This window comes from Pyrgilauda ruficollis, unplaced genomic scaffold, assembly GCF_017590135.1.
Source record: "Pyrgilauda ruficollis isolate IOZ18807 unplaced genomic scaffold, ASM1759013v1 scaffold45, whole genome shotgun sequence".
Classification (NCBI taxonomy): Eukaryota; Metazoa; Chordata; class Aves; order Passeriformes; family Passeridae; genus Pyrgilauda; species Pyrgilauda ruficollis.
The window spans coordinates 4,343,376-4,355,688 of NW_024526044.1; the positions used below are offsets into that span (position 1 = coordinate 4,343,376).

Below are 12,313 nucleotides of genomic sequence, written 5' to 3' on the forward strand. Positions count from 1 at the left end.
TGGATAGCAGGAATTTTGGAGTGCCAGCGCCTTATTTTGGGGTCTGCCAGGTGTGGAAGCCCCAGCATCAGTCACTGCACTGCCTCAGGTTTTTGGGAACCTCCTCTAAGTAGGTTGAACTGAGGGACCCTCAGAAGGTCACTCAGAGTGTTTGAGGAATGCAGGCTCCAGGTGAACAAACCCTGTGGATCTCAGAGGCCCAGGGGCTGGGCTGGATCTGGGATTCAGGAGGCTCCCACAGCTCTCTCTGCCCAGGATCCAGGATCCATCAATCCATGCAAATGTTGGGCTCTGTCATCTGAAAGAATCCGTGATTCACTCCATCCATCCTCTTCTGAGAGAAACGTCAAAGCTGAGTCCAAACCTCGTTTATATTTTGTTCCAAACTGTCAGGATTCCCCTGGAGCCATGCCTCCTTCTGCTTTTTGCTCAGCTGTTCTGCTGCAGGTTCCTTGTGCCCTCCCTGCTGCTGATCCCTCGTGCCGTGCTGAACAAACCTTGGCAGAATCAGCCAGGTGGAAACCCTCACCTCAGCCCACCAGCCCCTCTCCAGAGCACGTGGGCAGGAGCAGATGCAAACACAGACCTGGAGTCATCTGCTCCTCGACTGTCAATATTTGAATGCTCTTGGCTCTGGCTCCGGACAGTAATAAAAGAAGCCGGTTAATCATTGATAATTGTTGTGCCATTGATGAACAGGAAGTTTTATGCAGCTGTCAGATGCACCAGCTGAGCATTTCCTGCAAGGGAGGAAGATTTATTTGGTGGCAGCTTCATTGGAGATTTTTAGAAATGAAAAAAATAGCATTTTGAGAGCTGCAAAAGCATGAAAGCAGCAGTTTCCTGTGCTTTGCAGAAGATTTTCTGTGGCTGCCACCCAGCTAAATAATTCCCAGTTTGGCGAAACAAAAACTCAACGTGTGCCCCTCAGGTCTGTCCTTGCTGTAAACATGGGATGGCTTTGAAATTACTGGGAAAGAATATTAAAGAGTTGAAAGACACCTCAAAGAATGGATGGTTCATTGTCCACACAACTGGGAGAAATTAATCAGGATAAAGCTCACTGTGATGGCTCAGTTCAAGGAAAAACCTTTTTCTGAAGGAAAAGGAGCACTGTAATTCTTATATTCAGGTGAAGGACGTGATAATCCAAATTACTTCCTTCATGATGAATATTAAGGTTTTAAGGCTGAATTTGAAGACATTTTAGGAGCAAACAGATCCATGGAAGGCAAAACATGGTGCAAATTTGTAGTGAATGTAATGACCTTCTCTTACAGAAATAAAGCATTTCTGGAATTAAATATTTACACCTTCATTTCAAAATCACTTCACAATAATATTTTAACCAGGGGAGAAAGACCAAAAAATCAAATTAAAAAAGACAATTAGTCCAGCATTATTGCATGGGCGAGTGGTTTCACAGCCAGGCTGGGATTCTGTGCCTCAGCCCAGGGATAAGTTCCAGAGACCATTCCAAAATCATATCCTGTCTGTGGATGGAACTTTGAGAGTGGACTCGTGGGATATCACCTGAGCTTGTAGCAAACAGGGATTTGCACCAAGAAGAAAATGAGAAAGATGCTTGACCCAGTGCCAGAATGAAAAAACAACCAGGATATCCCCTCCCTTCCCACGCCCTGCTGAGGTGCTGGATGCAGATTCCTGCTCTGGTCCCACCCTTGCAGGTTCCTCATCACCCCTGAAACACCTGACACCCTCCCCAGCCAGCACAACCCTCGTGACAAATCTGTTTTCTTTGTCATGATTAAGAACAGAATTATACCCAAACCCACAAAGCAACTCTGAAATAAAAGTGCCAGCTGGATGATGCAAGCAAGTCAGTGGTCTTCCTTTCAAACCATAAAATTGGGATTTTTTTTCCTTGCTATTTCGCCTGCCTGTGGAAACCTCGCTTTGCAAAGCCAGGTTTTATTGCCTGAGGTGCTGTGAAAACTGAGAACAAAAAGCTCTCCCTGCTGCAGACACCCCCAGTGTGAGAGTGGGCTCTGTGACCCACCTGAGGGAGCAGCAAATCCTGACAATGGCTTTAAAACAGCAGCACTTTGTTAGGCTGCACATTCTGCAGAGGGATTGGGATCAGAACCACCCAGGCTGCACACTCTGCAGGGGATTGGGATCAGAACCACCCAGCTGCACACTCTGCAGTTGGATTTGGATCAGAACCACCCAGCTGCACACTCTGCAGGGGGATTGGGATCAGGAACAACCCAGGCTGCACACTCTGCAGGGCATTGGGATCAGAACCACCCAGCTGCACACTCTGCAGGGGGATTGGGATCAGAACCACCCAGCTGCACACTCTGCAGGGGATTGGGATCAGAACCACCACTGACAACAGCAAACAGTCAAAAGAACAGTAGGAGAACTTTGCCAGTAACAGAACTTTGTTTTTTTTTCTGCATTTTGGGGAAAGCCCGCGTTGGGAAGGGGTTTGTGGGTGTGCAGCACAATGTCACCATTCCCACAGCAGGGTGGTGAGGGGCTGCCCCAGGGCCAGGGATCCACAAGTGCCTTGGAGCAGGTTTGGGTGGCCAGAGAGCTGAGAACAGAAAACACCTGGGGAGGGGCACGGGGCTGCTCCACCCTGGCTGTGTTTGCACCCAGTGTTTGTGAGCACTCCCTGGATGACTGTGGGCAGAGCAGGGACAGGGATAAGGACAGTGGCACAGCAGTCAGGGCTGGGTGAGCAGCACCTCACCTGGACCAGCTCCAGCTCCCAGAAGCTGTCCCAGACCCTCTCCCCCAGGTAACTCCTTCAGATCCTTCCTATCCTTCATCTCCTTCCTTCCCTAATGTGCAGCTCTGCTCTGCTGGTTTAGCTTTTCCTGGGTTTTGCTCTCACAAAAGCATTTTTTGCATTTGCTTTTTGCTGCTCTGCTCCAGCAGTCCTGCCTGTGCTCTCCTGCCCAAGGATCTTGGGAGCACCTGCAAGTCTCGTTTTCTTTATTTGGGTTTTAAAGCACCTGCTCTGCCTTTTCCCCTGCAGTGCCCTGGCTTTTCCTGCAGAATGGGAGCACAGCTTGGTGGCAGAGCCTTTCCCCAGCCACACTGGGACTGGCTGCTCACCTGGTGGCATTGTGGAGCTGTCCCCTCCCTGGGAGCCCAGGGCGTGAATGTTTGAGCTATTTTGCTTCTCCCACTTGGCTCCAGCGTGGAGTGGCTGAAAGAATTGTATAAAACTGTCCCAAGAGCCTGAAGGAGCGTAAGTCAGCATGTCCTGCATGCCCAGCCCCTGCCAGGCTGGATCTCAGGTGCTCTGGGTGTTCCTTGTTTGCTGTAGGTGACTCAGGCCAGCCCTCCCTGCTGCTGTCCCTGCTGCTGTCCCTCGTGTGCCCACGGCTGCTGCCCAGCTCTGCCCGGGCTCAGAGCCCCTGGCCCTGCTCCCCCATCCCCAGCACGCGTCCTCTCCCTGCAGGACAAGGCGGAGCTGCTCTCAAGGTAAGCAGAATTTCTGAACTCTGCGCTATTATCAGCCCTTTCCTCGCTCCACGTCAGTCAGAGCTGAAAATTCTGCTTTTCCACCTGGACGTGGCCATGTCCTCAAGCTCAGCTGGGTTCCGAGGGCAGGGAAATGGATTATTTTCTGTGGTGTTTAAATGCAACATATGGTAAGTTTTAGCGAGGAGTTAATTGTGGACTTTTGGCATTGATGGACACGGGTGATTGCAATATTCCAGGCTGGTCAATACATCAGGGAGGGGAGGCTTGGCTGCCTTTAGCAGCACACAGCAGATCATAGATTTTGCTATAATTTTCTCTCATATTTTCAAAGTATTTATCATTCTGCCAGAACCAAACCAATGATTTTTGAGAGAGAGAGTGAAAAAGGAGGATTTTCCCAAGCCTTGAACTTGGCACACTATGGTGCACATAGCATTAAAACCAATTAAAAATACAATAATTTTCCTTTTGAATTATTTTCTGCATTACAATGGAAGCAGTGAGGCATAATTTGGGAAAGGGATTGTTTCAGAGCTGTAGAAGCTGGTAGTTCATGTTCCTTTTGGAACCAGTCAGGCTGGATTCCAGCTGGCCTGGGGGAGCCCCCACAAGGACAATATCCTTGGGACTTGGTGAAAAGCCTGTACCTAGAAAGGAAGGCTCAGGACAGGCCTGATTTTAAGGGCTTTCCTCTCATTTTGAAGAATGTTCTTGTATCAGAATCATCTCTTTTCCCCTCTCAGCCCTCCAAATTCACCTTCTCCCATAAAAGTTGTGACATTTTCTCTCACAGAGTGAGGAAGCTCTTCCTGCAGAGCCCTGGCACAGCTCCAGGAGGGTGTGGATCTCCCTCTCTGGAGCCACCCCAAACCCACCTGGCTGAGTTCCTGTGTCACCTGCCCCAGGTGGCCCTGCCTGGGCAGGGGCTGGGTGATCTCCAAGGCATCTTCCAACCAAATTCTGCTGCAATTCCGTGATTATCTACTCCACAAACACATCGTGAGAGCTCTTTATTTTCCTTTATTCACATTGAATAACTCCAGCTTTAAACCTCGCAATATGAAATGAGAGCAAAACTGATCTGACCACATCAACAGAGGCCTGAGCACTCTGGGAAAAACAAAACCATTCCATGGGAATGCCAGGTGGAGCTGCTGTTTGCTCAGCTCTGGAGCTCAGGAGGCAGCCAGAGCTGGCTGGAGCTGTGCTGGCACAAGGGCAGAGCTGTGACAGCAGCTGCCAGTTTGATTCATCTGCTGAGTTTGGATCGTCACTGCTGCTGCTCGCATTTGTCTGTAGGTGGCAGTGACCTGTCATTTTTCTGTAAAACGGGGCAGAAGTAGCACACACGGATGTTTTCTAATTTAATCTGATTTGTTTAAAGGAGGTGTTCTCCTCCATTCTGTGCAGCTTCACTGATTCCCACAGGCAGGGCAGAGCAGAGCAATAATAACTTTGGCAGCACAGCTCCAGCTTCCTCTCCTTGGGCACCTCCCTCTCTCCAGGTGTGGCTGGAGGCTTTCTCCCCATTGTTTATTTGGGTACTTTAACAGCAAACACACATTTATATCCTGAGACAACAGGAACTCCTCTCTTGACTCGGGTCTGCTTTGCTCTTCCACTGCTTTTCAGGGAGTGTTTGGCCCCAAAGAATTTACAGAGCAAGATCAGAGGGTACATAAATGCATTCTAAATTAAGGGCAAAAGAAAAGAAGATACAAGAAAAGAAAAGCCCCCAAATGTATTTGAAATTAAGAGGAAAAGAAAACCAAAACAAACCCCCAGAAGATTTATGTGAATTAGTACACAGGCTGCAGTTCAGTTTCCATGTGTGATGCCTTTCCATGCTGCCTCTTTTCCTTCCCTCTGCTTTTTATTAAATAAAAACCAAACAAAAATACACAAGCTGTTGTAATTTCTGCAAAGGTTTCAGCCTTGTGCTGCTGCTAACTCCACGCTGTTCTCTCCTGAGCCCCAGGGATGCTGCAGGTGGGGCTGCAGCCAGTTTTTCTCCACAAACAAGAAAAGTTTGTTGGTTTGTGCCGTTTTCGGGGAGCAGCTGTGAGCCCTGAGCACCATGGGGTTGGGGCAGGTGGGATTTTAGGGATTTTAACAGCCTGCCCCCATTGGCTGTCTCTTAACTAGAGAATTCATATAAACGACAGAGAAAGGGTTATTTGGGGTTTTCTCTCCTCCAGCTCACAGGAGCTATGGGGAATAACCTGAGTGTGCCAGAGGAAGCTGAGGATGACAACACCTGCACAGTGAAGAGTTACCAGGTGAGCAACCCCACTCCCACCTCCCCTGGCTGCTGCCAGTGCAATTCCCACCCCTTGGATGTCCTAAAAACTCTGCTCTTTGTTATTTCAGCCCCTCTCCGAGTCTCCTGACGGTGTCACAAATGGATCTGTGGTGTTTGTTCAGACCCCTCCCCTGGCGGTGAATGGTGAAGGTAGGGGCTGGGAAGGGGAGTTGGAAGTGCCCCGGGGACTGAAGGAACAATAAATATTCATGAATGGCTTTGAATTAGGGGATGAACCCATGTTCCAGCTCTGACCTGGAAATGTGGCTCTGCAGAAGATGCAAAGTTGAAATACAACAAAAAGAAAAATAAGGAATTCTTTCCAGAGTTCTCTGGGTGCTGGTTAAGAGTTCTGGGGGTTTGGTTCTGCCCTGGCCCCAAAAAGTGGATTTACAGGGGGAGGGCTTTGTGGGGAGCATCACCAGGCAGGGCTGCTGGTCCCTGCCAGGTTTGTGACAAAACTCTGTCTGGGCTCTGGAGGAATTCCTGGGGCAACTCCTGTCTCCAACAAGCCCTGGGGGAATTGTTGCTGCAAGGAGCCCAAATTTAGGCTCTTGGAAAGGACAAAATGCAGCAGTGTAGGGGGATTATGGACTCTTGCAGAGGTTTGGGGGTTCTGGGGGACACTAGGAAATGTTTTACAAGAAGAGAACAGTTCATGTGTTGGAAAGGGATAAAAATCCATGTCCTGGCTATCTGCTCCTATCCACAGGATGATAAAGTCTTAGAAAAGTCAGGTTCATCATTCCTTCCTGCCACGAGGCTCCCTGCACACACAACAGTTCCCAAGTGGTTTTGAGAAGTTATCTCCACATATTCAAGGGCAGTTGCTCTCATCCACAGGCTCGTGGCTCTTCTTGCTTTTCACACCTCATTAATTCCTCCTTCCACCCCATGCTGGCTTTGGAGCCTTTCTGAGCAGCAGCAGCACCCCATCCACAGCTCTGAGATTCAGCCCCGCTCGTTGGTATTTATTCTGAAAAGAAACTTTTCTTTTCAGAAGAAATAAAACCCAACAATTCCTCTTCAATCTTATCAGCAAAGAAAATGCTTTATAATTCAGTGCTGAGAAAAACACTTTATGATTTGCTGTTAAGAGAACCTCTCAGTCTGTCACAGGCACTTGAAAAATCTAAATTTCGGTAAAAATAGTCAAAGGCTGGTGTGGGGAAATGCAAGTGGATCTGATAAGAGCTCAGAATCTCTGCTCCATGGCCCAAATTTCCCAGTGCCATCCCACCATAAGTCACTCTCAGCAGTTGCCTACCAGCAAAGCCTCTCTCTGTGTGCTTTTTTCTGGTGTAAACCAGCAGAGTTCTGAGGAAATAAAAGCCAGATGATTTTCACTGCCTGAAGACCTAGAAAATACATGTACATTTTATTCCTCGTATGTAAAATGAAGCATATGGGACTGCTTTACTTAAATGGATTACCTAATTAATGTAACTGCTAAATCAGTTTAAGTAGCAAGTTGAAAAATTAGACGTTCCTGTGTTGATATTTCTTGTATTTTAACTTTTTTTCCCTGTTTGAAAAGCAGTTAAAGTCACTGAGATAGCATTAAAATTTCCATGTCTGTGCAATGTAATTTTGGAGAAATACAAGTGATAGAAGTTATAACTAGGGAAACATAGTTGGTAGTATTTCTAAAATGAAATATTCTAATAAATAGCATTTTTGGGGCATAGAGTGAGGATTCTGGGGGGAGCCAGAGCTGAAAAAAAGGGAAACTTTTTGTACTTTCAGTAATAAAACCACTTGGTGAGCAACAGGTGAAGGGGAGAAGGTTGGGACTGGAATTTTCTGTCTCTGGTTTGCACTGCACAGAGCAGAAATGCAGCAGGAGGACAAAACAGGAACAATTCCTGTGGGCTTGGGTGGTAATTCCATGCAGATTGAAACAACGACCTGCTCCTAAAAAGAATTGCAAAGGAATTAAAAAGATTACAAAGGAGAAATGTTGAGTGAAGATGCAGCTCCTTTGTCCCAGAGGGCAAATCCCATTCAGCAAATCCTGCTAGCAGCCAGAACCCAGCAGAAATCCTGATTGCAGCAGCTCCTGTGCCTGTAAGGCCTGAAATGTGAAATATTTCAGGGATGCTTTTAGAGAATGAGCGTTGCTCTTCTTGCTGCTGACTCCTCTGCCCCTATTTCCATTAATTTCTGGAAATCTGCAGGTAAATAACAATGCAAGTTAAATTAGAGAAACAAGATGATTCTTGCAGCAAAAAAAATTATGTGCATGGAATAGTGGAGTAAGATGGCAAAACATATTAGTGTGTTCCTTCTTTTTTTAAAGAAGGAGGAGAGTTTTAGTTTGGATTAGTATTTGCTGCAGAAATTCATTCAGGGCTGTTGTAGCCTGTGCTGCCCTGCCCTGCTGGAATTCCTGGTGCCAAATGTTGCCTTGTAGCCCTTAATGGTTTCTTCATGGCCATTAAAATATTTTGTCCACGATTATCTGAACACCGGGGGAGAAAAAAGCGCTGTGTGGCTCTAATTCCATGGCTAAGCAAAATATTTGTTTGTGGCTGGCTTGTACTCAAAAGAGAGGAATGAGATGAGCTTTAAGGTCCCTTCCAACCCAAACCATTCCACAATTCTGTGATATTGCATTAACCATTGATCTGCTCTATTTTTTTTTCTAAGTCAAGGAAAAAAAATGTTGGTTTAATTTGCCAAATTCCAGGGGAAAAAAGTGTTCTTACAGAAGAGGGACTTTGTGTAGCCACAAAATTTCCTTTTTAACACGCCCTGATGAAGGGAAGGGGAAAGAGAGACAAATCTTCTGGAGTGTGACTGTCTTTTGTTAAAGAGTTGAAAGGCAAATACCCGAGCAGGAGTAGTCTGAAATGCAGTCTGTAAATTGTGTATTGATTTTCATCTCAGAGCAGCTTTTAATCTCAGTCACAACGAGCAGCTTTGATCTGCTCAAAGACCTGACCTAGAATTTGGGGGGTTTTGCTTATCTTTGCAATTCTGCCTCTGGATTGAGGAATAAATGTGGAAAAAAGATGGCACTGGTGTGTCTTTAAAAACAAAAATAACACAGACTTTTCACCCAAATACTGGAGTTTCAGGGCTTTTCTCCCTCAGTTTGCCGTGCCTGTTCAGTGCAGCCCAGCACTGGTGGGATCTGCTCTGCCTCTGGCTGAGCAGAATTTCCTTGGAGCAGCTGGAGCTCTCCTGACACAACACACACACAGCAGAGCCCAGGCAGTGACATTTCCCAGGGCTTCCATTCCTTCCATGATAATTTGAGATAAAAGGAGCCCCATAGGTTCCTGAGCTGCTACTTGCTTAGCTGGTTTTCTTAGTGCTGAGCTTATATCCCCATTTTTGAGCCAAAGCCAGTTTTCCTGTGGTTCATTTGTTATCTGTTACATAAAGCAGAAGTTCAGCATCTCTTACAATTATTTTCCTATGGATATTGTTTCTCCTTTCTTTAGCTGGGGAAGGGTTTTTGATTTTTGCTTCCTTCCCAAGTTTCCAACTATAATTAGAAGTTCTTTTTCTAACTTTACTACAGGAGGCTCAGGAAACTACAGCTGATCCTTAGTGGCCCCAGCTGAGTATCTCAGTAGGTGCTGGAGTAGCTGTAATTTGCACTTTTGCTGTGCCTGTCAGGACATGGAAATCGAAACTGGTGCTATGAAATATCCCAGGAGGATACTGCTGCTCCAAGATTCCTGCCAGTGGAGCTGATTCCTTACAGGAACAGCAGAAGAACAATGCAGGGGTAAAAAAATTCATGTATGCCCAGAACGAGGCTGATTCCTTACAGGAACAGCAGAAGAACAATGCAGGGGGGAAAAAAATTCATGTATGCTCAGAAAGAAGAAATATTTGCCTGCCAGAGCAGGCTGTGCTGAGGAGCTCTGGCCACTCTGCCCAAAACATGAAGAGGGAGCAAAAGGCTCCTTAAGAATGATCCAAGGGGAGTAGTTGGGAGCCAGGTCCTAGCAGCTGTGGGGTGCTGGGGCAGCTGTGGCTGCTGTCACCACAGCCCTGACAGTGTCAGCTGTGCCTCTGCTGCTGGCACATGTTTGGGTGAAGTCCTTTGAGGTGATGCTGGCACGTTCCACTGCACCCCCAGCACGGGCAGGAGCTGCTGGAGAGGGTCCAGAGGATGCTCCAGGGTGGGCAGAGGACGGGGCAGCTCTGCTGGCACAGCTGGCATTGTTCCCCCGGACAGGAGAAGCTCTGGGGGGAGCTCAGTGTGGCCTGGAGGAGCCAAGAGCAAAGATGGAGAGAGGATTTCCAAGGGGTGGAGGGACAGCACACAGGGAATGGCTTCACACTGACAGAGGAGAGGTTTAGGTTGGATATTAGGAAAAAATCCTTCCCTGTGAGGGTGGGCAGGCCCTGGCACAGGTGCCCAGAGCAGCTGGGGCTGTTCTGGATCCCTGGCAGTGCCCAAGGCCAGGCTGGACAGGGCTGGGAGCCCCTGGCACAGTGGGAGGTGTCCCTGCCATGGCAGGGTGGGGTGAGGTGGTCCCCAAGGTCCCTCCCAACCCAAAGATCCTGGGGTTCATGGAAAACCCCCCCTTCCTGCTCAGCAGGAGCAGCCTGGGCTGTGGTGCAGGGTCCCGTGGGGACACTCAGCCGTGGGATTAAAGCTGTGGGAAAAGGAAGCTCCAGGCTGGGCCCTGGGCTCTGCTCTGCTGCTGGAGCTCCCAGGGATGTCCCCAGGATCCCTGGAGCTGCCAGGCAGGACAGAGTGATGGATGCAGACACATCAGCCCAGGACCTGCTAATGTTTTGTGGGATTATCCAGAATCCCTGGAGAGGTGGGAAACCGGGGGGAATTTTGCTGTGAAAAGCCAAGGGGTAGCTTTGAAAGCTGGGATCTAAAATTGTTCTGTTTTCTTAATCTCAGAGAATTTCACACTGAAGATCTGTGCTGTGTGGAAGGTGTGTTTCAGTCAGGTTTTTTTTGGTGTCTGGGGTTTTCTTTCTCTTAAAGGAAAATGTGAAAGGCATAATATTGACTAGACTATTACAATTATAATTTGAAACAATTTCAATTTTACATTGAAACTGACAATTTTCCCGTTCTAATTCAGCAAGCTGGTTTGAGCCTGACAGTTTTCCACAGTTATAATTAAATACATCTAAATTCATCCTTGAAATGTGCTGATGACTGACAGGGAAATCAGATCCATATTCCAGTCCAAGTAGGGAAGAGAAGCTGAAGCTCAGGGGGAGCTGTAAGATTTACCTCTGACAAGACTCTTTTTTATTGGGGTTTCACACCACATCATCTGTGCTTCTGCCTCCCAGCCACAAAACTGATCCAGGCAAGATTATTTTTCTTTTGTCTTGTGTAAAGCAGGATCTGCCTTTTCCTGCCTGTGAATCCCATACCAGGGATTTTCACCTCAACAGTGCTATCAAAGCACCATTGTTTTATAAAATCACAAAATATATTTTTAAATAAAAATGATTTTTTTCATCTAAGGTGTGATGGCCACATGTGTACACATGGAATTATTTGTGTGAGTGTTGGGAGAGGAAATGTGATTCTGAGCCGTAGTTTGTGAGAGAAAAAACGTAAAATGTAAAGAGAAATGTAAGGATAAGAAACCTGGCTGGGATGTGATTTATCAGTATTCAGATCAGGCTCAAAAATAACCCACAGGCAGAGGAGAGGTGCAGGTAGGAGCTGCACTGAGGAGAGCAGGCAGCAGGGTGAGGAAAAATGAATGAGATCAGTTCTGGCTGCACAGAACTCCCTGCTGGGAGTTTGGCCAGCCAGGAAATGGGATCAGTCCTGGTGCTTCCCATTCCTTTTGTTACTTGAGCTTTGACAGAGGAGCAGGTGATATCTTGATACATATTTTTGCGTATCACTGATTTTAATTTGCTGTCCACTGGGCTGAGGAGTGCCAAACAGGGCTGGTGTCTGACTTTGACACTGCAGGGGGGTTGTGCAGTGGGTAAATTTGCACTGATTTCAGTGAGGAGTTGCAGGGGGGCAGAAATCAGCTCTGAGGATGAGCAGAGGGTAAAATTCACACCGATTTCAGTGAGGGGTGTCAGAACTCAGCTCTGGGGATGAACAGAGGGTAAAATTTGCACTGATGTCAGTGAGGGATGGCAGAAATCCGCTCTGGGGATGAACAGAGAGTAAAATGTGCACTGATTTCAGTGAGGGATGGCAGAAATTTTGTGTGAGTGTTGGGAGAGGAAATGTGATTCTGAGCCGTAGTTTGTGAGAGAAAAAACGTAAAATGTAAAGAGAAATGTAAGGATAAGAAACCTGGCTGGGATGTGATTTATCAGTATTCAGATCAGGCTCAAAAATAACCCACAGGCAGAGGAGAGGTGCAGGTAGGAGCTGCACTGAGGAGAGCAGGCAGCAGGGTGAGGAAAAATGAATGAGATCAGTTCTGGCTGCACAGAACTCCCTGCTGGGAGTTTGGCCAGCCAGGAAATGGGATCAGTCCTGGTGCTTCCCATTCCTTTTGTTACTTGAGCTTTGACAGAGGAGCAGGTGATATCTTGATACATATTTTTGCGTATCACTGATTTTAATTTGCTGTC

General features: G+C 47.2%; 1 protein-coding gene across 1 annotated transcript in view; it reads left to right on the forward strand.

Moving 5' to 3' along the window:
- The first annotated feature begins 5,675 nt into the window (after positions 1 to 5,675).
- The window catches only part of BCAS1 (brain enriched myelin associated protein 1), a 32,620-nt gene continuing 25,982 nt past the window's right edge, over positions 5,676 to 12,313 (forward strand). Inside the window, exons 1-2 of the mRNA XM_041478406.1 lie at positions 5,676 to 5,744; positions 5,836 to 5,917. Coding sequence (XP_041334340.1) covers positions 5,676 to 5,744; positions 5,836 to 5,917 — 151 coding nt within the window. The remainder of the gene's footprint in view (positions 5,745 to 5,835; positions 5,918 to 12,313) is intronic.